We start from the raw sequence: 27,945 nt of genomic DNA on the forward strand, positions 1-27,945 counted from the left end.
AGTCCACACTAACCTTTGAAGAGCATCCTCCTCACTATAAAAGCAAGCCAAGAATGATGATTTTATATCTAGAAGGATAGAAATCAAAAGCAGGAAAGTTATGTTAACTTTTAAGGAACCTTGGTTAGAACCACTGTTGGAACACTATGAAAGGTGCAGGTCTCCATTATGAGGTAGACATCGTAACACTAAAAAGATGAAAAAGGGAATTTGTTAAAACGATATCAGAGCTGACAGTGTACCTATCTGAAAATAGTGCATTTTTTGGAAAGAAAAACTGAAGGATGACCTAATAAAGGTATTTAAATTATGAAAGGCTTTAATAGATTGTTTCAACTTGTCGGAGAAGCCAAAACTAAGGGCCATAAAAATAAGATAGGCAATAGTGAATCAGGAGAAATTTCTTTACGAAGAGTAATGAAAATGTGGGATTCACTGCCATGAAGAGCCGTTGAGGTAAAATTACAGAAGCCTTTAGTGTTGAATGTGTAGACTTGCAATTTACATAAGAAATGTATCTCTTCTGTAGCTAGGTTCATTAAAGTGTCCTTTAGGAAGGGACCAAATAAAACATGGAAGTGTACAAATTATTTGCATGCACATTTTGTATGGACAAATAGACAATCCTATTTTAGTGTCTTAGGTGTACAATGTTCCTTCACACAACCCTGAAAGTTATCAGTTATTTATCCAATTCCTTTTTGAAAGTTACTGCTGAATTTGCTTCCACTACTGTTTCAGGCAGTGCATTCCAGATCATGACATGATATGGCAGTGCATTAGTTAAATCAATTATGCTTAATCACTCAAGTCTATCTTAAAGTTGTGAAGTGTTGATAACATATGTTGTAGATGTAAAACCTTGCCAAGATCCTGGCTTATGGTGTCATGAATCTTGCTGCTGGATATTTTTTGTGTTGCTGTTAATGCAGCTTGTATTTTCTAAATGACTTTGTCTTGTTGATGTTGCAGGAATGGCATGCAAGATATCCATCTGACTGTTCTTAAAAGGGATAGTTCAAAGCCACCAGTCCACCGCAACTCTTGCCAGTCTATGCTGGACCCTGTGGTCAGTGATGACTCTGTAAGTATTGTGATGGCACAGTGCAGTTTGTATAATGAATTAATAAATTTTTTCAGAAGAGTGATTGAGGTAATTTTTCTGCTGATTCTTTTTCATGCATTTTTGCTGTCAGCATACGTGTCACCCAACTACCTTTAACACAAATACTTGCCATTTGCACATGCTGTTCTCTGTGTTAAGTATTGCTCAATGGCTAATGCTAAGAAGTTGGAGGTCGGGTTAGACCTGACACCAAATTTGGACAGCTCTTTATGCAAATTAAACTCTCATCTAATCCAAGAATTTTCCAGCCTAGGAAATTATGGGAGCATTCTGGAGATACTGAATGACGATATTATATTCCATTCCATTACATGAATGCTGTCTCTGAAGGTAGATCTTTGGCTCATTCGTGTCTACTGCTGTTTCCTCTTAAAGCGTTTTCTGATAATTTTGTCAGTGTTATATGCCTTTGCTATCCACTTTCACGGACGCAGGAAGGAAATACTCCAGCAAGAACAGGAATATGTTACTCTGCAAATATATATACAGTAAAAGATCAGATAATTAATTGACTAACCCTTCCCGAGCTCTCTCACATTTCACCCTTGTCTGCGGAGACTTTACTAATATTCTGTGTTGAGGTCTTTTGAGAGGCCTGGAATAGCCAGGTTTATACTTGTGCATGTGTGGTAAAAAGCATGTACTGGGAGTTATAAAAGGTATCTTGTTCTGTACTGGGATGATTGAGATGTATTCTGGTCAGTACTGAAGTGTTGAGAGATGTGTAATCTGGTCCATGTGGGAATGTTTTGAGAACTAACCAGGCCTGTGCTAGTGTTGTGTGGAGGTGAGGTAAGTTCTTACTGGAGCGGTGACAAGATTAAAGAGTGCTAATTGATGCAATTCTAAACAAGAGAAAGTAAAATAAAATTGGGAGAGAAAATAATTTCAGGTGAAGGCTTTCCTTCATTAATTTTACAATTGATAAAATACATATGGATCCTTTAACAGTATTCAGTTTGTTTAGAAGTCACCAAGAGAATGTGCAATAATAGCTCACCATCTATTGTGAAAGGTTCTGTATCTGGTGGAGAAATGAAGTGGTTAGGAAAAGATCAAATTTCAATATATATTTTAGTTTACCATGACAATCAAAGCCTAATTTGCAGCTTAGACCCTGGCTAGTCAGATAGTTTGGGGCTTTGATTTTGAGGCTTGCCTGTCAGCATTCAGCTATTGAAATCGATGTTGATGACTCATATCAGAGTTTCCTATCAATGCAGTAGAGTGAGAGTTGTTTTTCAAAAATATATATTTTTTATTTACAAATCGGGTGTGTGTGTGTGCAAGCGTGTGTGTCTGACTTAGCATACTGCTTTAATGAAAATTAAGTCTTGACTGTGTAATTTGTAAATGTTTCAACTTAATTCAAATTCCGAATGAAAACGCAGGGCCCATACCTACTTGCATATTGGAAAATGTATGGGGATTCACATTCAGAGTTGGAATAATTTGCTGATTAACTTTTGAAAAAGCTTGTTGTTAAAAGTGAAAGGTATTAAGATAGAAGCATTATTTTAAAATGCTTCCTTTTTCCCCTATGTCTGGAAAAAGATCCATTTTTTGTTTGAACAGTATTTGTTTATAATGTCATCCAAGAAACTAGCTGAAAGAATTTGACATGCAGATGGTTATTTAATTTTGTTTGGAGAAATGACAATGTTTGAAAGCAGTGGTTTCATAATTGTATCTTCTCTTCATCTTAGACCTAGTTAATTGTCCTCAATATTGAATGTCATCAATGTTCACTCAATATTCATTCAAATAGAGGAGTAGAAAAAAATAATAGCATGTTAATATTGTTACTTGAATTTTTAATTTAAGTAGACAAAGATAGTGAACTTTGGTTTTTAAAAGCCAAAGTATTCAGTTTAGATGTACTCTTTCATCCAATAAGTGTTTTGAGATGGATTTGGAGAAGTTTGTTGCCATACGGTACAACTGGTTCTATGCCTCTATAATTGCCAGTCTTATAATGGAGCAACCTTTTCAGACTCGTGTAAAAAGAAATTGGTCAATTTCACACCCAAACAAATTCTGCAAATTAGAAGCATTGTATTTCCTTAAACTCTGCTCTAGTTCTCTAAGTACAAGTTGATAGCTTGATTTAATTTTGTAGTAAGATTTGGATTTTTGTTTTTGAAATATTAGCAGGTATTTAAGTATGCTATGAAGTTGCCTTTTTTAATCCGGTTCCAAATGATGGACTGAAATCTTTGCTTCTTCCAAGTAGGATTTGCCGACAAATCCTAAAGATGCGGAAGCGCTGAAAGGTATTTGAACATATCCTTCTACTGTTTTCTCATCCCACTTGTCTTTTTTGTACTGAATTAATGAGGTTGTTAACCTTCTGTATCTTGCCCCATGTGCTTCCATAGACCTGTTAAATCTAGTGAGGGTTTGGAGTCTCCTCTGGAATATTGACTGTGCTAATTATCATAAGACACTTGATTCCAAAGAAATCTCCACTTATTTCTTGCCCAGCAGTCTATTCCAGATTACCTCTGAGGAAGATGGTCATCAGTTGATGGTTAGGAAACCAACAAGGGCAGGTTTGAATCAAGCCCAGGCAAACTGTGTGAATTTATTGTGAAGAAGAGTACTGTGAGTACAGTGCAGCTCAGAGCTGTTTTGAAGCCTGATCCATTAGATTAACAAATTGGCTGCCTGCAGGAAATGAGTGTAGACAGAAGAATGGAGAAATGTTTGGCACAATGCCCAAAATTGAACGGCACAAAGCTATGGGGACATAGTTCCTTGAAAGTTGTGTCACAGGTGGACTGTGATTATAAAGGCATTTAGCATGGTGTGCTTCATTGCACAGACCATTGAGTATAGGAGTTGGGGTGTCACATTGAGATTGTACAGAATGATGGTGAAGCCACTTTTGCAGTACTGTGTACAGTTGGGGTCACCCTTCTAAATTAAAGATATTATTAAATTGGAGAGAGTTCAGAAAAGATTTACCAGGATGTCGCCTGGACTGGAGGGTTTGAGTTATAAGGAGAGGCTGGATAGGCTGGGACTTTCTTCACTGAAGCATAGGAGGTTGAGGGGTGATCTTAGAGGTTTATAAAATCATGAGGGGTATGGATAAGGTGAAGAGCAAAGATCTTTTCCCCATGGTGGGGGTGTTCAATACTAGGGGGCATATGTTTAAGGTGAGAGCAGAAAGATTTCAAAGGGAACTGAGAGGCAACTTTTTCACACACAGGATGGTTCATATGTGGAATGAACTGCCAGAGGAAGTGGTAGATACAGGTACAGTTGTGACATTTCAAAGAAATTTGATCAGGTACATAAATAGGAAAGGTAGAGAGCTATGGGCCAAATGCAGGCAAGTGAGACTATTTCACTCTGGGAAACTTTGGCATTGACGAGTTCAACCAAAGGGTTTGTTTCTGTGCTGTGTAACTAAGTCAGATTTGGCGAACCAATGGCGGTAGAGCGTTTAGTGTGAGGAGTAGATGATGTTGCAATACTGCAGGGCTTAGATCTGGTTGTGGATCACTTAGCTCTGCCCTTTGGATCCAAGTAGTGCTGTGTTGTAACTACACTAGTGTTGAGACCTCATTTCTACTGATATTACTCCAGGTATGATCCCCTGTACCCTTTATTGAACCAGGGTTAATACCCTGGCTGGCTGGTGAAAGTAGCAAAGGAGATATGTGGGGTCATGAGGTTACAGATTGTGGCTGAATACTGTTCTGCAGCTGATGGCCCTCAATGTCTAATCTTTGTTGAACTTAAATTCTGGCCAATTCATTCATTTAACATTAATTTCTGCCTGTGACTGATATACAGTAACCATACTATTATCTCATGAAGCACTGCAGTCACTGTCCAATGCTTTTGTCCAATAATAATTCCCAAACTCATGATTTCCTTGAGATAGAAGGACATGGGCAGCAGGTACATTGGAACACAACCACCTCTAATTTCCTCTTCAAGATGCAATCATTCTGACTTGGAATTTGTCACTTCTTTTATTGTCATTCTAGACCACCTTTTCCAAAAGCATTGTGGGAGCATCTTTACCATAGAGACTGCAGTGATTTAAGGCAGTGCCTCACCCCCACCTTTTTCAAAGTCAACTAGAATTGGGCAATAAATGCTGGCCTTGCCAACATACCATATGCAGAAAATTAATAACAACATCCAAAGATCCTTTTGATCACACAATGACCATAGGGCTTACCAAAAATTGTATGGAGAAACCACAGCTTCAAGTCTATTAAAGAGTGGAGAACACAGACTAAACTCTTATAAAGGCAATGTGACTAAGAGTCAGAGTTTCTGGCATTGATTGTTGAAATGTTGAATAATATGCTGTAAATATCTGAAGAGGATTGGGCCAAAACATGCAGTTCTTCAAATAACAGTTTTATTTTGATTTAATGTTTAGAGCAGATTGGATGTTGAATAAAATACCCTCAATATGTTATTAATACTGGTGATTTTGTAAATTTCAGATAAAGACTTCAGAAGACTTACTGCAGCTCATGAAAGTAATGTCCTCTCACTTGAGCCAACTTACAGAGCTCGTTTAATGTTAAAGAGGGAAGGAGAAGGTAAATATTCTCAGTCTTGCACTCTTGTCTCCACTGAAGATAAATGCATTTTAAAAGGGCAGAAAATCAGGTGTGTCTGACCAGTTGCATTTCCGATCTTTTGAAATTTGTGTGTTCTCATGCTATCCCCAATAAAGGTATTTCCCTTATCCCCCTCTATTACTGTATCCCTAATGATCTCATTGGTTTATCCTTAGAGTCAAGGCATTGATCACAATCTTTTAGTCTTTAGATACTGGAAGAGCACTGGACGTTGAAGGGTTGTTAATGATACATAATTATACAAGAAGGTAGAATGAGTTATAGAAACTATAGGCCAGCTATCTTAACATAAACGACAAAAGCGTTATTGGAAAAATGTATTGAACAAACTGTATGTTTGAAAATCATGGATTAATCAGTAAAAACCAACATGGAATTGTTAAAGAATAAACATGACTGACTTAATTAAATTCTTTGAGGCGAAAGAGAAGATTGATACAAACAGGGAATGAACCATGTAGCCTGTCTAACCTGCTCCACCAGTCATTTAAATCAAGGCTGATTGTCAACCTCAATGCCACTTATCCACATTCTCTCAAAATCTCTTGATGCCATTAGTTTCCAGAGATCTAAATTTTTGTCCTGAGCATGCTGAAATTACTGAGCTTCCACAGCTCCCTATGGTATGGAATTACAACAATTCACTACCCTCTGGATAATGAAATTCCTTGTTATCTCAGTTTTAACTGACAGCCCAAATTCTGAGGAATGGCCTATTCATGTTTTAAGATTAGACCTTGGTTCTAAACTTAACCAAGAGAAACATCTATCTACATCCATTGTAGCACATTCTGTAAGAATTTGTATATTTTAATGAGACCATCTCGCACTTTTTGAAACTCCTGAGAATACAAGGCCCAATTTTCTCAATCTCTCCTGATTAGACGATCCTTTCATCCCATTGATTATTTTACTGAGTCTCCATTGCACTCTTGGAAACTTTATCTCCACTTCAATAAGAAATATTCCATGAATGGTTTCACCAAGGTTCGATATAGCAAGACATTTTCACTTCTGTATTCCAATCTCCTTGTGATGAAAGCCCGCATACCATTTGCCTTCTTTCTTGATTGTTGCACCTGTATGCTAGCGAGTGACTCATAAACAAAGGCACGCAGTTTCCTTTAGATTCGTACATTTTCCAAACACACTTAAATTAAGAAATATTCTATCTTGGGGTTTTTTTTCTACCAAAGTGGATAGCTCACTTTTTCCCATTATATTTTGTCTGCCAATAATTACAAATTCACTTAACCTGTCTAAATCCACTTGAATCCTCCCTACATGCCCATATCCAGATCATTCATAAGAACAGAAGAACAAGGAATGGGAGAAGGCAGTTCAGCCGATCGAATCTATTCTGCCATTTTAAAAGATCATGGCTGATCTCATCTCTGCTTCAACTCAACTTTTCTGCTTGCTTCCATAACTCTTGAACCCATTACTAATTAAAAATCTCTCTCTCTCTTCCTTAAACTTATTCACTGTCCTGGCATCTACTGCACTCAAGGGTAGTTGAGGTCATAGACGTTTTGTAAGGATATCACCAGGGATCCAGGACTTCAATTATGAGAAAGTTAGAAATGTGAGAACTGACCTACTTAGGCTAGAAAATGTTAAGAGGTGACTTAAAGAAAGTTTTTCAAGATAGTGAGGGGTTTTGATAGAGTAAATTGGAATAATTATTCCTTCTGGCAAGAGGGTAAAAAACCAAGTGCCATAAAGTTAAAATGAAAGATGACCCTAAATCATTCATTCAGTCATTGGAATTTTGAATGCTGCACCTGGAAAGGTGATAGTAACTAACTGAATAATTATAAAAGGAATTATTAAATTATAATTAGACAAGTACTTGAGAGTGAGGAATTTGCAGGGCCATGGACGTAAAGCAGAAGTGCAGGACTAAACGTAACCATTCTTTCAAAGAGCCAGTACAGGCATAATTGGATCAACAGTCTCTTTCTATTTTGTAGATTTCTATGTTTCTGTATCACGTCCCCATTGTAATAAAAATTCCATCCTGTTTTTGTGCCAGACTAATATTAAATAAAATTCAATGATTGTGATATCTTCACCAGATTAATTTGTAAGGAAATGGAAATCAGTGTATTATTTGAAATGCAGTTAATCTGTCAGTATTTGAGTTTAAAAAGAGTTTTATACTTTGTTTACTAGATCAATACATCCATTCACATGGCTTTGATTAATTATCATTACATTTCATTTTGGTAAAATGTATAAATTGTTTTAATTGCAGATCTTATCCAGAACAGTGCAGCACCCTTGATGCTGTCTAATTCGACAGTGTGTTTCCATCAGACGGTTTCTCAAGCTGCAGAATCCAACAGACAACCCAAAGGAGAGTATGATACCTTGAAAGAACAGCCATCATTCCTTTCCCCATCTACAGTGCCATGCCAATCAACTATTAATGCTACAGGACAATTAGATGGTTCTGAAAGTACTAAGCATTGTGTTTTAGGTCAGATTTGTACTGTGGCATCATTTGCCAAATCGGCCAATTTCGATGGGACCCCAAATGAGATGATGGATACACTCAATTTGTCAGAGCAACTGGTGTCTACTGAACAATTCATAGATAAATTAAACCCAGACCATCAGTGTACTGATGTATCAGAGAGTAAGTGTGATGTGTTAGTGATCAAAGCGGGTAATGCTAAGCCGGGACCAATGTGCAATGGGAATCTTGTTACCGATGAAAATAAATCTTTCAAGAAATGTTTCGTTCAAACAAAGGAAACCTGTGGGAATATTGCTGGTCATGCTGATTGTGGGGACCAGAAGCCACCAAGTGAACCAGGTACCAACCCTGCAGTGATCAAAATAACCGATCTGAGAGCAAAAGAGGATGATTTGAATGATCCCGATCATGAAAGGGTTCCAGCTAACAACTTTTCTTTGGTGCAGCCTGCAGAAAGCAAAGAAGTAGAACTCTACCGTGATAAGAATTCCAGCAAGCACTTAATTCACAGTTTGGAGCCTAGGACTAATCAAAATAATTTAGTTCAGTGTCCTAATCGAACACCAAGTTTGCCAAATATGCAAGATTCAGACTTGACAGACATTACATTACTGGGGCTGCAAGAAATTACGAGAAAGAGCACTGATACTATTAATAATGCTGATTTAATACCCTCACCATTTTTGTATGTTAATGTGAATAAAGGGACGCAGATGACAGGGTCTGATAAGTTCATATCAAAGGCAGATCTTGCTGTCAGACCAAAGTCTTCCAGTTTTCTTAAAAGGGCTCTGTCCAGTCACCAGTGTGATAAGCAGAAGCCAAGGAAACAAGTAAGTGTTGGTACTGACTCCACTGTTTGTGTTGGCAATGAGTCTTGGTCCACTACAGTGGCCTCCAAGGACAATAAAGATGAAGATGAGGACATAAGTGATCATACTAGTTTCGGCAGCACCTCAAGTTTGCAATCTCATCATAATCTTTCAATAGAAACCTCTTCCAGTACTAATTCGCAGACCTATTGTTCCCCAGATCACACTCATCACAACCACCAAAATTCATATCGATCATCCAATTCCAGAGCTGTATCAGACTCCTTCTTGAAAGTTGTGCATTGTCTAATAGAAAACCAGAGGCAGCATGAAGAGCAAGCTGTGACCGATTGCTCCCTGCAAACGCATATCACGATGCTTAGTGCAAATGGAGGAGCAGATGTGGTCTTGAGCAGAACATCCAGAGGAAGTACTAGCAATCAGGGAAGAACATTAACCACTTCAAAGTCAGATCTAGAGGCCAAAGAAGGGCAGATCCCAAATGAGTCAAACTTTATAGAGTTCATTTCCTTGCTGGAATCAATTAATAGTTCAAGAATTAATGCAGCAAGCTGGACAGGTGATTGTCGAGAGGAGGGTGCCATGGGTGGAGGTATGATATTTTACCATGTTAGGATGTGTTTGACTGGTTTTGTAAATTAAAACTACTTGCTAATATGTTTTTTTTTTAATGTTGTTTCCATATTAGCATAGTGGAAAATTCAATTGTATTTTATTGAAAGGTTTACATTTGTCTACAAAATCTTACTTTCTGCTTTTTTTTTGTCACACTTTTATGTTAACGTTTCCATTGTGAATTCCTATTTCTGCATTTGCAATGGAAACTGCCCATCCCCTTCTAATCAGGCCACTGGCTGGTGCTGTGATTTTTGCAGAAATCATTCAATGTGCTTGATAGAAATGTCAAATGACTGAAATTTCTAAAGTTTCAATTAAGAATTTGAATGAAATTCTAATAACGCTTTCCATGATAATGTTGATTAAACGCATCCATAGAATGATATTTTAATTTGTTTACTTATTTGTTCAAAGACTCAAAATTTCCAAAACCCTGTGTTTGCAGTTATTATTTTTATACAAAGCTGGGTTACTTTTAGCTGAATTCAGGTGTTGCAATTTAAGAATGTGCCACTTACTGTATTTCCCAACCTGTATCAATACCAGTTAGCTGGACTACTAATCTAATGTTTTTCTGCTTATCAAAACCTTTGTTTTTGATCAGCACATTCGAAGAATAGCAGAGGCAGATTTCAATTTATTCAGTTAACCTCTTTCTTTAAAAAATGTCAACCTTTGGATATTGTGTATGTCTGTGAAAAGAAAAACATATTTGCTACGAAACCACTGCAGTTCAGAGTTTCTGAAAGTGCATTAAATTGAGAGGTTGAGAAAGATTATCTTTCCTTGTTCTAAAATAATTAATGGAAGTTTGATGCAATCTGTTTGAAATTACTAACTGAGTGTGACATATGGTGTATTGATAGAAATTAGGAAAAGTAGGTTAGGGTGTAACACTGGCAGACAATCTGATCCCACTAACTTCCTGCTGACAAGTCGGGTTAAAATTACTTGAGCTGTCGTCCCAATGTCTCTTAGCAGAACGGAAAAAGAGAAACAATGTGTCGTACTCTTGCAGTTCTCATTGCACTGTGTTGCATCTTCCTTTCTCATTCCTGCTCATTATTTCTTCATTCTACTATCCTTTGTTTCGAATTAGACACTGCACAGGGAACAGGAGAACTTGTTATATTATAGGTGCTGGGAAATATAATTTTGAAGTCAGTGAATTTCTTCAAATTTTACCTGGTAGTTTGACAGAAAGACAGTGTGCCTGAGGCTTGATAGTTTTGCAAGGTGTGGGATGCTCCTTTTTGGAAGTTGTGGTTTTTCTTCTCTCTTGATGTATGATGTGATAAGATTTTAGACGTTGTCAGCAAGGTGGGTGTGAATGTGTTTTGAGTGGTTTTACAATAGCATTTTCATTTATAGGTTAGTCTGCAACCTTTGTAAGTTTGCCACATCCCTTTAGAAGTGAACTATCGCAATATTTTGGGAATACTTATCACATCAGTTAGCATCTGTGGAAAGAAATAGTTTCGAGGATTGTCGACCTGGTATATTTACTCTGATTCTCTCCACAGATGCTACTTGACTTAAGTTTCTAAGATTTCTGTTATCAGTTGGCATTTCCAGCATTTTATTTTTTACATTTGTATTCTGTTCTGTATCCTTGTAGAAAATCAGGTTTAATAACTGCAGGGTATTAGTGAGATCAAAACTGGAGTACTGCACAGAGTAAATCCTTGTTTGTGGATGCTTTCCTGAAAATTGTAACTTTCAGTGAAATGACTCCAAGCGAATCACAATTTCCCATAAGAATCAGTACAAAAGCCAGAGTTGGGTTCCTGTGGACATTTCTTGATGGGAAAGGTCAGTGTAAAATTTAGATACTGCACTGTGCATTCCTCGCTGAAATAACTTAGAAAGTAAAATAATTACTGAATGTAACAAATATTGTGTAAATTCCAATTAGACAGGTCCAACCAGTCTCTCTTCAGCAGTTCTTCCATGGGATGATTTGATTGTGCTCTGGCTTGGTAGGTTATAAGTGAGCTAAAAAATCCAATGTGTAATCTCCAGATTCAAGCAGACATTGCTCTGAAGGTTAGTGCTTTTCTACATTGGCGCCTTCCCAAATGAGCCTTCACACTTTTAGATGGTCATCATGAGTTGCTGAAAATGTTTACAATTTGATATTTCAGTGGAGGAGACTTTGAATGAGTCCTGAGCTGGGCAGTTGGCCTGAGGAAGCCATTGCTGGTTAACCCTCTTTCTTATCACTGGATTTGGAGGATCTTTTGAAGGCACTGCTTGTTTTAAATTGAAGGTGACTGAAAAGTCCCCTTGTCATTTTAGGAATGGTTCTCTCTGGCACAATACGCCCTCGAGTCATCAATGGCATTCAAAACAAATCCTTCCCAATAGTTTCCTGTTAGATAATTGTCCAGGTCATCCCATCAGCCTTGATGAAGTCTCTAAAAATGTGAAGATGTTTTTCTTGCTGTCTGACATTACTTAGAGTTATAGAGATGTACAGCATGAAAACGGACCTTCGGTCCAACCAGATATCCCAACCCAATCTAGTCCCACCTGTCAGCACCCAGTTCATATCCCTCCAAACCCTTCCTATTCATATACCCATCTATTTGACAGGAAGCAATAACAACATTCAAAGCCTAAGTAATCCACCCCAATTCATCAAGGCAACAAATGGTGAGAATGAGTGGTTATAACATCAAGGGCATTGACAATGTCTCTGATTTCTGGGGATAAAGGTTGTTCTAGGACATTTTTTCATTAATGCCTTTTATGGAAGGAAATCTCTGCACACCTGATCTGGCCTACATGTGCCTCCAAATTAGTTGACACTTAAATGACTGCTGAAATGACTAACAAACAAAACAAACCATTTGGCACTGGAAGTATCAATGGTGAACCCTGTTTATATTGAAGTGCACTTTAATGATAGCTGGGGTTTGTGCCACAATTAGGAGAGCTACCCCAAGCATTACATTGTCATACTCATAGAATCATACCTTACAGATGTCGCCATCACCAACCTTAGGTATGCCCTGTTCCACTCTCAGAACTGACCCAGCAGAGGTGGTGGAATGGTGGCACATTGTTCTCCAATTGGGTATGGTTGTTGCACTAGGAGACCTCACCATTGACTCCAAACACCATTAAGTATCCATGGCATCAGGTTAAACATGAATAGGGGCACCATTTTGATTGTTACCAAGGCTGATGAATTCATACTCCTCCATGCTGAATTTGTTAATTCACAAGGAATGCAGTCAATTTGATTTAACGTTATCTGCTTCACTGTCAGCTTTTAAATTACAACATTCTAGCCACAAGCAAAGTAATCATTGTAATCCATTTGTCCTGACATGAATTTGGAAATGGAGATCACCAAAAAAAATGTATTTGAATGCCGAATTGAGGTTTTTTTTAGAAGCAAATATGAATGCATTCAAAAATAAGCGGCAAGATTATTTGATTACTCCTACTAGCATCTTTTTCAGTGACTTTTCACTTTTATATCTAATATTTTTAAATCTGTTCACTTTTCAGTTAGAGTGCTGATACTACTTCAGTTTAATACTTTGTCAGACCAAAGGATTCAATTAGGCAACACGTAGCTCCTTTAACGCAGTAAAAATGTTGGTCCCAAAGCACTTCACAGGAGCATGATTATGTAAAATTTGACACCAAGCCACATGTGGCGATATTACAGCTGATGACCAAAAGCCTCTGATCAAATGTTTGGTCAAAGAATTAGGTTCGAAGGAATGTTGGAAAAAGTTAGAGGGGAATTCCAGATTTTAAGCAGTGAATGCAGGCCCCCAGTAGTAGAGCATTTAAACCGGCATGTATGAGAATTGGAGGAACACTGATGTACTTGGGGATTCTAGGTCTGGAGAGAAAGTGAGGGGGTGAGGCCATGAACAAATTTTAAAGTGGAAATTTTGCTGCAGTGGGAGCCAATCTGTGTCCACGAGGTCTGAACTGATGGGGGAATGGGACTTGGTGCTAGTTTGGATTCAGGCAGAAGTGTTTTGGATGTCTATGGAGGATGCAAAGTCACCAGGAGTGCATTGGGATCGTGAAGTCAGGAAACAACAAAGGGATGCTTAGTGATATTATCGCTATACTATGATATGTTTGAGCAGCACGTAAGCACTAGGAGACCTCATCATTGCCACCATACCATGAAGCGTCCATAGCATCAGGTTAAACATGAACAAGAATACCTTGTAGATAACCACCAATCCCCTGGCTGATGACCCAACACTCCATATTGAACACAAAATGGAAGAAGCACTGAGGGTCATAAATGTACTCTGAGGGAAAGATTTGCTGTCCTTCGCCAAGAGTTGCTTGGTAGCAACGCTACTCAAATTGGCAAAGTCCTAAAGGACCTTTGGCCGGTGGTGCTGGGCCATAACATAATGGTAGAAGTGATCACAGCACAGTTGTGGAAAAGAAATCCCATCTTCACACTTGGGATATCTTCCATCATGTTGTGTTCACTACAACCATACTAAATAGGACAGACTTCAAACAGATCTAGAAATTCAAGACTGGGCATCTCTGAAGCATGGTTTCAGCAACAGCAGAATTGTATTTAACCACAATCTGTAATCTCATGATCTGACATATATTCCCACTCCACTATTACCATCAAGTTGTCGAATCAACCCTGCTTCAATGTAGTGTGAGGCGGGCAGATCAGGAGTAGTACATCTAAAATAAGGTCTCACCCTGATAAAGATAGACCACACAGTGGGAGCAGCTTACAACAGACTGGGCTACGTCATCCACAACCAATTATTTGAACTACAGTTCTGCAGACCTGTCACGTCAAGTTGTGAATGGTAGTGGAGAATTAAATAACAATCAAGACCTGGACTCTCCATAAGTATTATCATCCTCATTGATCAAGCCCAGCACATCATTGCAAAATATAAAATTAATATACATCTATTGTCAGCTAAAGTTGCAGAGTGGATGGTTAGTAGCTGACGCCTCGAGTCACCAGCATCACAGTTGCTAATTTCAATGAATCTGATTCCCTCCACATCATATTAAGTAGTTAAAGGCACTGTATAGTGCAAAGGCTATGGATCAGACAACATCCTGGCAGTAGTACTGAAGACCTGTTCTCCAGAACCAGCTGTATGTTTGGCCAAACTGTTTCAGCATAGCTACAATGCTGACATCTACCTGGCCTTGTGGAAAATTGCCCAGCTTTGTCCTGTCACATAAATGAGCATCTATCTGTCCAAATATATTCTGTTCACAAATCCAACCCAATCACCATGTCAGTTTATTCTTGATCGCTAGCAAAATGATGGAAGAGTCATTGACAGGGTTATCAGGTAGCTCTTACTCAGAAATAACCTACTCACTGATGTTCAGCTTGAATGTTGCCAGACCACACAGCTCCTGACCTCATTACAGCCTTTGTACAAATGTGGAAAGAAGAAGCGAATTCCAGACCTGAGGATAGTCACCCCTGGTATCAAGGCAACATTTGATCAAGTATAGCATCAAGGGGCTCAAGCAAAATTGGAATTAGGAGAAAGCTTTCTGTTGTCGAGAGTCATACCTAGCACAAAGAATTGTGGTTATGGTTGTTTGAAGTAATTTATCTCAGTCAGAGAACATCACTGCAGTAGTTTTCAAGGTAATGTCATGTTTCCAACTATCTTCAACTGCTTCATCAATGACTTTCCATCATAATGTCGGAAGTCAGGATGTTCACTGACGGTTGCACAATGTTTAGCACCATTCACAACTCTTCAGACAATTAAGCAACTTATGTTTTTAATGCAGCCAAAACCTGAGAACATGACAAATAAATGAAATAAAGTTGTGCTACACAAGTGCCACATAATGACTTTAGCAAGAGAATCTAACCATCTTCCCATAATGTTCAATGGCATTATCATTTGTCACAAAGCTAATCCTTTTTTTTAAAGGCTGTTCCTTTGCTCAAGGATATTCTATACTTGATTTTTTTCAAAGGGGCAATAAAACAGGCTGGACTCCAATCGGTCTGGTTTGGTGCAGAGATGAAAAGGGTTTTGAGAGGCCTTTTGTTTATATGTAAACAGATGAGACTTCAGGCCAAAGTGGTTGTGTTTTAGAAGTGACCTGAATAATGAAAGGGGAGTGGTCAGCTCTCTAGCTGAGCAGAGCAGTTTAATTCAGTCTGACCTGGGACATTCAACAGGAAGCTGTGTGGAATTTCTCTCTCTCTCTCTGCCCTTCAACTGCATGTGTTCCATTTATACTGGTTTTTAAAGGGAGTTTGCTTATTGGGACTGTTGTGTATATTCAGAACAGCATAATTAAGTCTGGTTGGATAGGTTGTGATTTCGAAGCTCCTCGGATGCTGCCTGAATTGCTGTGCTCTTCCAGCACCACTGATCCAGAATCTGGTTTCCAGCATCTGCAGTCATTGTTTTTACCTCCTGGGTTCTGTATTCTGTTCTTTGTGTTTCATTGTGTAACTTTGTGAATACATTTTTGTCTGTTAAAATTTAGTAGTCAACCTAGCCACCTTAATCCGGGTAATTTTCATTCTCCACTTAGTGAAACAAATTGCAAAGTGATGGTCTGGGTCTATCTGCTTAAGAATGTTTAGAATGGTCTGGCCTAGTCCATAGCAAATAGGGAGTTCTTTTTGCAGGATTTTAAACAGCGAGTCGTAAGTGCTAGTGTTTTTATTTTGGGTGTTGGTTTGGTTGAGAAGACAAAGTAAGGATAATAATGACTCTTCCAGTTCCCAAAAGCTTTCTGGATGTGGATGCGGTGACTTTGGAAATTTAGCAAAAAGTGAATAAGACCAAGTTGCAAAAATTAGCAGAGAACATGGAATTGGAACTGCCTGCTTCTGTGAGGAAGGGAGAGATAATTACAGCAGTGCCTCAGCATTTACACTTGCTGGAGAAACAATCAGAATCTATAGAGGTGGCAAGAATTCAATTGCAAATGAAGCAGCTTGAGTTAGAGGGGAGAGCTAAGGAAAAGGCAGCAGAAATGAGATAGTTTGAGTTACAATTAAATGCAGAAGAGAGGGAAAAAGAGAGCAGAGAGAGAAAAAGAGAGTGTTTGAACTTCAAAACCTGACACTTAAGAAGGAAAGTCAGCTTAAAAGGCTGGAGATAAAGGCTAAGGGTAGGCTTAATGAGGAAGAGAGTGAGGAGGAGCAAGCCTCTGGTATTCAGAAGCCTAGTGAGAAACTGTTTAAGTATGTTCAAGCATTAGCTAAATTTGATGAGAAGGATGTGGAAGCCTTTTTCATCTCATTTGAAAAGGTGGCTAAACAAATGCAGTGGCCAGTAGCAATGTGGGTTTTGTTGATCCAAATGAAACGTGTAGGTAGGGCTAGTGAGGTATTCATACCCCTATCAGAGGAGGTATCTGGGGAGTATGAGGAGGTGGAAAAAAAAGCCATTTTAAGTGCATATGAGCTTGTACAGGAAGCCAATAGACCAGGAGTAGGGAACCTGCGGCCTTTGAGGCCATTGTGTGTGGCCTTTTGAATGAATCCAAACTTTGCAGAACAAATCTTTTATCTTTTATTAATTTTTTTTTGTCCTTTACATTCATTTTAAGATTAAAATAAAAATATTTAAAATACCAGAGATTAAAAGAAAATTCAACAAAATAATCCTCACAGACTGACCACCACAATTAAAAAATTGGTAAGTCATAAGGGCTATTTCGACACCTGCTATGCTCATGATTTAGTTCTAATGCGACTCTAGAATGTACGTTATCTTCCCTGTCTGACCGGCGTCACTACTGCCTGAGGCTGGTTAGCGAGAGCTTGTGGATATCCAGTACACCAGTGTTTATCAACTTAAGACAACAGTGCACGTGGCTTTCCATTTGAAGTGAAATTTGAGAATAGTTACACAGTCTAACCATATCAACATTTATTTTATTTTATTTTTTTTAATTTTATCACTTAACAGCCCATCATGTCAAAGAAGACCAAGAGAACGCTGAAGGAAGAAAACAGAGCTTTTAATGAGGATTGGGGACTGCAATATTATTTTGTGTCCGCTAAAGATAGGATGATTTGCTTGCTTTGTGATACTGCAATATCAACATTGAAGAAATATAATGCTTATCAGCATTATGCCACTCATAAGGACCACAAATATTTCAAATTAGAGGGAGAGGTGCGGAAGGTTGCATTGCAGAAATTAAAAGATGAAAAGCAATAGCAAAGACAGTTATTTCGAGCAGTATTAAGACCTGGAAAAATTGCCACTGAAGCAACATATAAAGTAGCTTATATACTCGGGAAAAGGGGGATGCCTTTCAGCGATGTGGAAATAGTAGGGTGTTTCGACCCCGATAATGTTCCAAAGTAAGAACAACTGCCGTGAATTTAAACTGAATTTGGTTAATTTAGTGAGTGTATGTACAGACGGTGCACTTTCCATGACAGGAAAACATGAAGGGTTTATTGCACAGATTAAAATATAGTATTATCTGATCTAGATGCTCTCATTTCTTTTCATTGTATCCTACATCAGCAAAATCTCTGTGCTAAATCTACTATTTTAAGTGACATTTTGCAACAAGTTATAAGTATTATTAACTATATTCGTGCAAATGCAACACGGCATCGTCAGTTTTGTAACATGCTTAAGTTGGATGATGAGGTATTCATTGTGGATTTGCCGTATCATTCTAAAATGCGTTGGCTATCGCAGGGACAGGTGTTAGCACAAATTTTATCTTTGCGAGAATAAATAATTAAATTTTATGAAGAACAGAGTCAGCAATGCGAATTAGTGAAAGAAGATTCCTATAGCAATGCTGCATTTCTGTGTGATATCATGTCAAAGCAAAATGACTTGAATGTTTCTTTGCAAGGTCTATATACGATATGTGGCAAAAAATCTAAGCATTTCGAAAAAAGCTTTCTTTTTTCAAAACTCCTCTTTTTCAAAAGGAAAGGAAATTTCGGATGAACATTATCCCCGTTAGCAAAGGTCATTGATGAACAGGAGAATTCTTGCGAATCATTTGAAGAATACGCAGCTGTTATAGACTTATTAATTGGAGAATACAATGAAAGGTTCTCTGACTTTGAGAATCATTACATCACACTCAAATTAGCATTTCAACCTCACCTAGTTGATGTCTCCAAGGCTCTTCCATTTTGTGTTCAATATGGAGTGTTGGGTCATCAGCCAGGGGATTGGTGGTAATCTACAAGGTATTCTTGTTCATGTTTAACCTGATGCTATGGACGCTTCATGGTATGGTGGCAATGATGAGGTCTCCTAGTGCTTTTAAAGTCCTTATTTGACGCTAAGAAAGATCCGATTGAAATATGGGAAAATGCAATAGAATACCCATGCCTTCGGCAACATGCACGAAAAATGCTTTCTTGCTTTTCAACCACTTATTGCTGCGAATGTACATTCTCCTACTTAACCAAAATCAAGACGCTCTTAAGGTCACAAATGACGGATACCCATCTAGAGAATCAGCTAAAACTGCAGACCTCCATGCTGCAACCAAATATTCAAATGCTTTCCTACAAAAAGCAGTCACAGCAAAGTCATTAAAAGGTTAGTTAACTTTAGAATTAACAATTTTTTTATTTTTTTTGTTTGTTAGTACTTAGTAGTTAGATTTTAACATCATAATGTGAATTTTGAAGAATATATAATTGAAGTTTTTTGGATGCAGCCTTATTAGATTACAACTAACATAATGCAGCCTTCCAACATGAAAAGGTTCCCCACCTCTGCTATATACAACGTTTCAGGAATCTAAGGAGGGACCCTGGTCAAACCTATATTGAGTTTGAAAGGATCAAACAGAGTAATTTCGATAGATGGATAAGAGCTTTAAAAATTGAGCAAACCTATGATGCCCTTAGAGAGGTAATTATTTTGGCGGAGTTCACTGCATGAAGTACTGCGAACTCATGTGGAAGAGCAGAGTTAAAACAGCAAGATTAGCAGCTGAAGTGGCTGATGGTTATGAGCTGGTCCATAAAACACTGTTTGGCTTCTAGAATCAATTTCAGTCCATGAAGGATGGAAATTGGGGCAAAGAGAAATCCTCACGTGGAAAAGGGAAGGTAGATCTCAGTGAAGATGATAACGATAATTTACCACAGGGTAAAAAAGAAACCCTTGAGGGGGACAAAGAAGTTTAAAAAGCTCTGGTGTTTTCATTGTAATAAAATGGGCCACACAAAGTGACAGTGTTGGTGGGCTAGGAGAAAGCCAGATGTAGGAAAACCGGACAAACCTGCAAGTTTTGTTGGACTAGTAACAAAAAGCACAAGGGCAGTTAGACGAGTGTACAAGATGATCAGAGGTTGATTAAGGAGAAAGTGCCAGATCTCCTTAAAAAATATACATGCAAAGATAAAGTTTGTTCACATAGACCAGGAGTAATGGGTAAGGTGGTTATAATATTAAGGGACTCAGGATCCTCTCGGTCTGTAATGCTGAAGGATGAGGAGTGCATAGAAAAGGTACTGGTAACAGGAATTCATGGTGAGACAAAACATGCTCAATCATGTATGGGGAGGCTAGAGAGTCCAGAGAAGTGGAGAATTTGTGGTAGGTGTACTGGACAAACTCTCAGCTCCAGGAATACAATTTATCGTAGCAAATGATATAGCTGATTCACCAGTAGGTGTGCTGCCTACTCTAGTTGAAAAGCCAGTGGTGATGCAGGTAACTGTAGAAATGAAGGATCTTTATCCAGGAAGTTTCCCTGATTGTGTGATCACATGATCACAAGATCACAGAGGCAGAGATAAGGAAGCTGACGTAGAGTTATCCAAAACACACTCTGATCAGATAAGTGGAACAGAGAAGGAGCAAATAGGTAACCATGGAGTTTGCACATTCTCCCCGTGTCTACGTGGGTTTCCTCCAGGTGTTCTGGTTTCCTCCCAAATTCCAAAGATGTGCAGGTCAGGTGAGTTGGCCATGCTAAATTACCCATAGTGCTCAGGGGTGTGTAAGCGGCATTAGTCAGGCGCAGATGTAGGGGAACCTCTTCGGAGGTTCGGTGTGGACTTGCTGGGCTGAAGATTGTTTCCATACCGAGGGATTCTAATCATTCTAATCCCATTCCGCAACATCACAGCTAAAAGGGTTGTAGAAGAGTTATTTAATTTGTTTTTAACTAGATATGGACTACCAATAGGAATCCAGTCAGATTAAGGATCAAACTTCACATCCAAATTATTCAAAGAGGTTATGTATAACTTGGGAATAAAGCAGTTCAAAACTACTCTGTACCATCTGGAATCTCCAGGAGTGCTAGAGAGATGGTAACAAATACTGAAGACCATGTTAAGGGCTTATGGTCAGGATTATTAAGATGATTGGGATAAGGGAGTTTGCTTTGTACTTTTTGCGATCAGAGATGCACCAAATGAATTGACCAAACTGATTAAGGAGATATTAATAGGTCAGAATTCAAAGACCACCCACTTGGATTATGCATCAAATTTTAGAGAACAAGTAAATAGAGCTGGAGAGTTGGCTAGACAACATTGAAAAGTATCACGGCAGACAATAAAACAGAAAGCTTTTAAGAAATCACAAATTCGCAATTTTGCAATCGGGGATAAGGTATTGGTGTTATATCCAGTAATGGGTGAGTCTTTAAAAGCAAGGTTTAGTGGACCTTATCAAATTGAAAAGAAATTGAGTGAGGTGAACTATTTGATAAAGAATCCAGACAGGAAGAAAGCTCACAGTATGTCATGTGAATATGCTCAAAAGGTATTTTGATAGGGAAGGAAAGGAAAAGGAGAAGGTGTTAATGATTATAGCACAGAAGGGCAAACCAACTTCTAAGGATTCTGAATTGGATATTCCTCAAATCAAATTGGACAATGAGGAAGTTGTCAAAAATTGGGATGAAGTATTGAGTTACCTTCCAGAAGAAAATCGAAATGACCTGAAAGAATTATTACTATCACATGTGGAGACATGCGGAAATAAACTGGGAAGTACTAACCTAATTGTGCATGATGTAGATATAGGAGCTGCTGTTCCGATTAAGCAACATCCTTATAGACATAGCCCTCTAAAGTTGGCACAGGTTCAGAAGGAGATAGGGCGCATGCTCCAAGATGGCATAATTGAAGTGAGTTACAGTGACTGGAGCTCACCCATAGTCATGGTGCCAAAGCCAGATGGTATCCAATGGTTATGTGTGGACTATCGCGAAGTCAACGCCGTTACAAAGACTGATGCATATCCAATTCCATGGTTGGAGAACTGTGTCGAAAAAGTGGGACAAACAACTTACATTTCTAAGTTGTACTTGCTCAGAGGTTACTGGCAAGTACCTCTGTCAGAGATCAAAGACAATGTCTCGCCTGTTCAACTGCTGGCTTTAAAATAGTTCTTGTGCCTCACTTCTTACAAGCAGGTACTATGCAGTATTTTTCACCAAATGAGCCCTGAGACAAGGAACACAGTTTCAATAAAAGAAACACCCCACAATTAAACACAGTGCTGAAAGGTGAGTCAACAAGGCAGGCTTCTTACTTACAGATTTTAAAAAAGCTACATTTCTCATCTACAAGGTACAGACATAATGGTGCCAGTTGAATCACAGGGCTCAACATTGCCAATATAATAATGGGGTATGACATTGCCATCGGTTTGAATAACCTGCACACAATCAGAAAGGGACAGCATTTCACAAATTAAAGCCAATGTTAAAATGTGTAATGCAATCTTAATTGGGGAAAAGGCTCTTAAAAAATGTTAAATCAAAACTGTGTTCAATGGAACAACTTTAAATGCAGACTTATGGTTTTAGTCTCCTTATTTGAGGAAGGATGTACTTAATTTAGAGGCCGTTCAGAGAAGATTCTCTAGATTAATTCCTGGGATGTAGGGGTTGTCTTTTTATGAAAGGTTGAGTAGATTGGGCCTCTAGTATTTAGAATTAAAAGTATGAGAAGATGACAAGATTTCATGTATCATGACTTCTTTGTAACAGCCAAATTAACTAAATATGACTTAAGTCATTAATGCACTAAACTACAGGGAAAGATCTACCTTCTTAACTTCCTAACATGCCTGAAAGCTGTACTTCCTGTTTATATGTTACACCTCACACAACAGAATTGGAGTTTTTACAGAAACCAAATCCAAAGTTGCTCCCAGTTTTATAACAGGCTGGCTTCTCCCCAGTTTGCTCAGTCCTAACATCCACCATCCATTGAAAGTTGTTTCTCTCAGCCTTCTGAAAATGCACTGAACTGACTTGCAGCAAAAAGACTCACTTCGACAACTCCTTAGGTCAATCATCCAGTATTCTTCAATCTTTGAGTCTCATTTCATTCATCAGAGATTATGTTCCCAAATCTTCTCAAAACTCACTAATGTTCCCAAGTTTCCACCAGCACCTCACCTGGTGAATACAGGAAATGTTTCTTTCCTTTGATGTCCACAACAATTGATTTGCGCTCTCTCTCTCTCGCTCTCTCTCTCTCTCTCACTCTCTCCTGGGTCTCTCACTCAGTAAGCCTGCAAAGGCCTGTTCTTTATACCCAATGCGAAATCTGCCTATTTGATTTTCAGTAGGTTCTACCCCAGCCAAGTTGTTTATGGGGAGGGGATGGCAGAACATCTTTCCAATAAAAGATGGCTGCTGGAGTACAGTTCTAATTGTACAGCTCAAAGGTTTTCAGGATGGTCTAGAGACTATCAAAAGAGCCAAGGCCACCTTGCATGTTGAGCAGGAAGCAATTCTGCAAGGCTGTTTCAGTGCCATTTGCCTTACTGACAAAAGTAGAAGCAGAAACAAGAAGGTAGAAGGCAAAGGAATGGTCAAAGCAGTCCAGGTTGTGGAATGGGCAGCACAGATGGCACTGACTGTGAAGCCTGATGGGTCAGTTTGCCTTTGTAAAGTATTATAGAAATTTCATAAATAACCATGCCTCCATCCTGACGACTCAACACGGACATTTACTATAATCCAATCGACTCCCACAGCTACCTAGATTATACCACCTCCCACCCTGCCCCCTGTAAAAACGCCATCCCATATTCCCAATTCCTTTGCCTCCGCCGCATCTGCTCCCAGGAGGATCAATTCCAATACCGAACAACCCAGATGGCCTCTTTCTTCAAAGACCGCAATTTCCCCTCAGTGTTCTGGAATGACCACTCGCTACGTGACTCCCTCATCAGGTCCACACCCCCCACCAACCCAACCTCCACTCCTGGCACGTTCCCGTGCAACCGCAAGAAATGCAAACCTGCGCCCACACCTCCGCCCTTACTTCCCTCCAAGGCCCCAAGGGATCCTTCCATATCCGTCACAAATTCACCTGCACCTCCACACACATCATTTACTGCATCCGCTGCACCCGATGTGGCCTCCTCTACATTGGGGAGACAGGCCGCCTACTTGCGGAACATTTCAGAGAACACCTTTGGGACACCCGCACTGACTAACCCAACCGCCTCGTGGCTGAACACTTTAACTCCCCCTCCCACTCCGCCAAGGACATGCAGGTCCTTGGCTTCCTCCATCGCCAGACCATGGCAACAGGGCCTGGAGGAAGAGCGCCTCATCTTCCACCTAGGAACCCTCCAACCACAAGGGATGAATGCAGATTTCTCCAGCTTCCTCATTTTCCCTCCACCCACCTTATCTCAGTCCAAACCCTCGGACTCAGCACCGCCTTCTTGACCTGCAATCTTCTTCCTGATCTCTCCGCCCCCACCCCCTCTCTGGCCTATCATCCTCACCTTAACCTCCTTCCACCTATTGCATTCCCAACGCCCCTCCCCCAAGTCCCTCCTCCCTACCTTTTATCTTAGCCTGCTTGGCAAATCTTCCTCTTTCCTGAAGAAGGGCTTATGCCCGAAACGTCGATTCTCCTGCTCCTTGGATGCTGCCTGACCTGCTGCGCTTTTCCAGCAACACATTTTTCAGCTCCATCCTGACACCTTTGCATCAACTCTTAAAACAGGTCAGCCTTGGAAATGGTTGCATAGCCAAGCCATGGCTTTCAGGAAAATGAAGGAACAGCTATTATCCTGTAAGGTGTTGGCACGCTATGATACTAAACGAGATACCTCACCATACGACATTGGGGTAGTATTAATTCATAGATGGAGAAGAATGCTCAGCAGCCAGACATTGGTTTGGCTAGGAATTTGGTTATTGGAGAATGTAAATATACCCAATTAGAGAAGGAAGATTTAGCAGTCATATTTGGAGCCAGGAGGTTCCACAAATACCTTTTAAGGATGTAAATTTGTAGTAATAATGGACCACAAACTCCTGCTAGGTTTACTAAAAGAGGACAAGGCAGTGTCACCCAGGGCTTCAAGCTGAATTCATCATTGGGCTCTCATACTAAGTGTATATAATTACAAGTTGGAACACCATCTGCGAGGCCAAATAGCAAATACATATGCATTGAGCTGCCTCCTGCTGGTAGATACACAACCAGTGGTACTGCCACTGGAAGAGTCTGTATTGGTTTAAATTTCCTAGACACACTTCCAATTACAGCTGACAATATCAGACTTTGGATTTAGGAAGATCCAGTCCTGGCAAAACAGAAAGTGCAGGTGGCAATGATAGAAACTAAAGTGTAGTCACAGAATTGAAACCTTTTTGGACTCGGAGAGACCAGATCACAGTAGAGGAGCACAAGTGATTGTCCCAAGCAAAGGTCACCACCAATTACTTGCTGAACGCCCCAGGGTCATCCAGGGTTTTCCCATAATGAAAATGTTGGTGCGAAATTTTGTCTGATGGCCATGATTGGATGCAAACATAGCCATGTTGGTGGAGCAGTGCCCAGAGTGCCAACAAGGACAAAAATTACTGCCGGTAGCTCCCCCATATTAATGGAAATGGCTGAGTAAACCTTGGACTCAATTACATGTTGACTATGCTAATTCTTTTGTGGGCTCAATGTTCTTAGTAATTGTGGATGCCCACTCAAAGTGGATAGACATGTGTGGAGTTCATTTGTCAAACACTGGGAAGATGATTGAAAAATTGCAAGCACCTTCAGCAATACACAGACTCCTGGAGGTGTTTGTCACAGATAATGAGCAATTATTTTACCCGCAGAGAATCTGAGTATTTCCTAAAGTTGAATAGTGTTCGACATGTAAGGACAGCTCCATACCATCCATTATCCAATGTCTGGCAGAAAGAGCAATCCAAGGTTTGAAGGCAGGCTTAAAAAAAAAACAACTACAGCTTCACTAGATATCAAACTGACCCAGTTCCTATTGGATTACAGGACCCCCTCATGCCACTACAGGGATAGCTCCTGCACAGTGGAGAAGATTCTGCAGTAGGTTAAATCTGATCTTCCTGGACCCGGAGGGAGGTTGGAACAGAATGAGCAATCTCAATGTTGGACACAAGACTTAGCCTCACAAGAGAGTTTTCTTCAGGGATTGAAATTCGGTGTGTGAACCACAGGAATGGCTTTGCATGGGTAAGAGGCATGGTTGACATGAGGCCATGTCCAGTGATGTATTAAGTTCAGGTAGGTACGATGGTCCTGAACAAGCATGTGGACCATATGAAAGCTGCAGACTCCTAAATGATACGGGAGCAATAGTTCCAGAACCCGTGTGTTCTCCCTTTCTATCAAGTGTTGACAAACCCTTGAAATCTGCGATGCACAAGGTGGATGTCGCCACCTTGATGCCATTGCTACCTGAAGAAGAGAATGCATTTCTTCTGAGATGCTCTAGTTGCAAGAGGCGAGCTACTGTGTGTTACATGCCACCCATATCAGGCAGATTTGGAGGAACCTGACCCAGTGTTAAAATACCCCAGGAAGAACTCCAAAAAAAAAAATTGAGAAACACTGATATACTTGGGACATTGTAGCTCTGGCGGAAATTAGAGAGAAACTGAAAGGGAGAGATCATGAAGGGATTTTAAAGTTGAAGTGTTGATGCACTGGGAGCCGATCTGTGTCAAGGAGGTCAGGACTGATGCAAGTTTGAATATAAGCAGCAGTGTTTTAGATGTTTACAGAGGGTGCAAGGACACCATGCAAATAAGCTGCTGATATGGAATATAGAGGCAAAAAGATATAAGATAGCACAGCAAGTTACCTAAAATTTGAGCTGTCTGATTGAAAGTAAAATAAATGTCAAAATCTAATTCTGTTTGTTGTTTCTTTCAATATCTTCTTGGAAAAACAATCTTTGGTGCTAAGTTATGGAGTCATCTTGTGTGACGTAAATGAACTGTTCAGAAGGCATCTTTTCTTTGGTGTAAAATCAACTGCACCAGCTTGCAATTAAAAATGTACAAGGTATGTTTGCGGTTGATACAAAGTTAGGAGGTATCGTTGATAACCAAGAAGGTTATCAAAAATTAGAGATTTAATGAGATGGGGAAATGGGCTGAGGATTGGCAAATGCAATTCAATACAACTAAGTGTGAGGTGTTGCATTTTGCAAAGTCAAATCAAGGTAGGACTTACACAGCAAATGGTAAGGCCCTAAGGAGTGTTGTTGAACAGAGGGACCTAGGAGTACTAGTACATAGTTCCTTGTAAGTGATGTCACAGATTGACGGGGTGGTGAAGAAGGCATTTAGCATGCTGGCCTTCATCGGTCAAAGCATTGAATATTAGAGTTGGGATGTTTTGTTACAGTTGTATAAGTTGTTTGGAATATTGGTACACTTGGAGTGTTTTAGGAATGACACAGTTAAACTGGAAAGAGTGTAAAGAAGATTTACAAGGATGTTGACAGGACTAGTGGAAATGTTAGCCAGGATAGGACTTTATTCCTTGAAATGTAGGAGAATGAGGACTGACCTTATTGAGGTGCATAAAATTATGAGGGACATAGATAGGATGAATGCATATAGTTGAATGCAAAAATAAGCCCTTGCTTATGCCCGAAATGTCGATTCTCCTGCTCATCGGATGCTGCCTGTCCAGCTGTGCTTTCCCAGCATCACACTTTTGACTCTGATCTCCAACATCTGCAGTCTTCACCTTCTCCTGAATGCATAATGCCTTTTTTCCCAGGGATGGGGAATTAGTTTAAGGTGAGAAGGGAAAGATTTAAGAAAGACCTGAGGGGCAACTTCTTCATGTAGAGTGGTACGTGTATAGAATGGGCTGCCATAGAAAGTGGTTGAGGGAGATACAATAGCAACATTTAAAAAAAACATTTGGATAGATACATGGATAGGAACGATTTAGAGAGGTATGGATCAAATGCGGGCAATTGGAACTAGCTGAGTGGGAACCATGGTCAGCATGGACCAGTTTGGGCTGAAGGGCCTGTT

General features: G+C 39.5%; 2 protein-coding genes across 3 annotated transcripts in view; one reads left to right on the plus strand and one right to left on the minus strand.

The window, feature by feature from the left end:
* Positions 1-27,945, minus strand: part of LOC122548604 (pecanex-like protein 2) — a 284,406-nt gene that overhangs the window by 171,879 nt on the left and 84,582 nt on the right. The window contains exon 4 of the mRNA XM_043687440.1: positions 8,565-8,668. Coding sequence (XP_043543375.1) covers positions 8,565-8,668 — 104 coding nt within the window. The remainder of the gene's footprint in view (positions 1-8,564; positions 8,669-27,945) is intronic.
* On the plus strand, positions 978-26,070 carry LOC122542475. 2 transcript variants are annotated; one of them, XM_043680220.1, is made up of 5 exons: positions 978-1,084; positions 3,360-3,399; positions 5,599-5,697; positions 7,997-9,646; positions 25,922-26,070. In XM_043680220.1, the coding sequence occupies exons 1-5, from the start codon at positions 980-982 to the stop codon at positions 26,053-26,055; spliced, it is 2,028 nt and encodes a 675-aa protein (XP_043536155.1). In that variant the 5' UTR covers positions 978-979; the 3' UTR covers positions 26,056-26,070. The 2 variants fall into 2 exon arrangements, with proteins under 2 accessions (XP_043536155.1, XP_043536165.1); XM_043680230.1 differs by lacking the exon at positions 25,922-26,070 and adding an exon at positions 17,607-18,086.

This window comes from Chiloscyllium plagiosum, chromosome 3 (assembly GCF_004010195.1).
Source record: "Chiloscyllium plagiosum isolate BGI_BamShark_2017 chromosome 3, ASM401019v2, whole genome shotgun sequence".
NCBI classification, from domain to species: domain Eukaryota; kingdom Metazoa; phylum Chordata; class Chondrichthyes; order Orectolobiformes; family Hemiscylliidae; genus Chiloscyllium; species Chiloscyllium plagiosum.

Coding starts and splice junctions, on each gene's coding strand:
- LOC122542475 (XM_043680220.1), top strand. CDS start 980: ATGCAAGATATCCATCTGACTGTTCTTAAAAGGGATAGTTCAAAGCCA. Junction 1,085..3,359: donor CTGTGGTCAGTGATGACTCT/GTAAGTATTGTG, acceptor TCTTCCAAGTAG/GATTTGCCGACAAATCCTAA. Junction 3,400..5,598: donor AGATGCGGAAGCGCTGAAAG/GTATTTGAACAT, acceptor TGTAAATTTCAG/ATAAAGACTTCAGAAGACTT.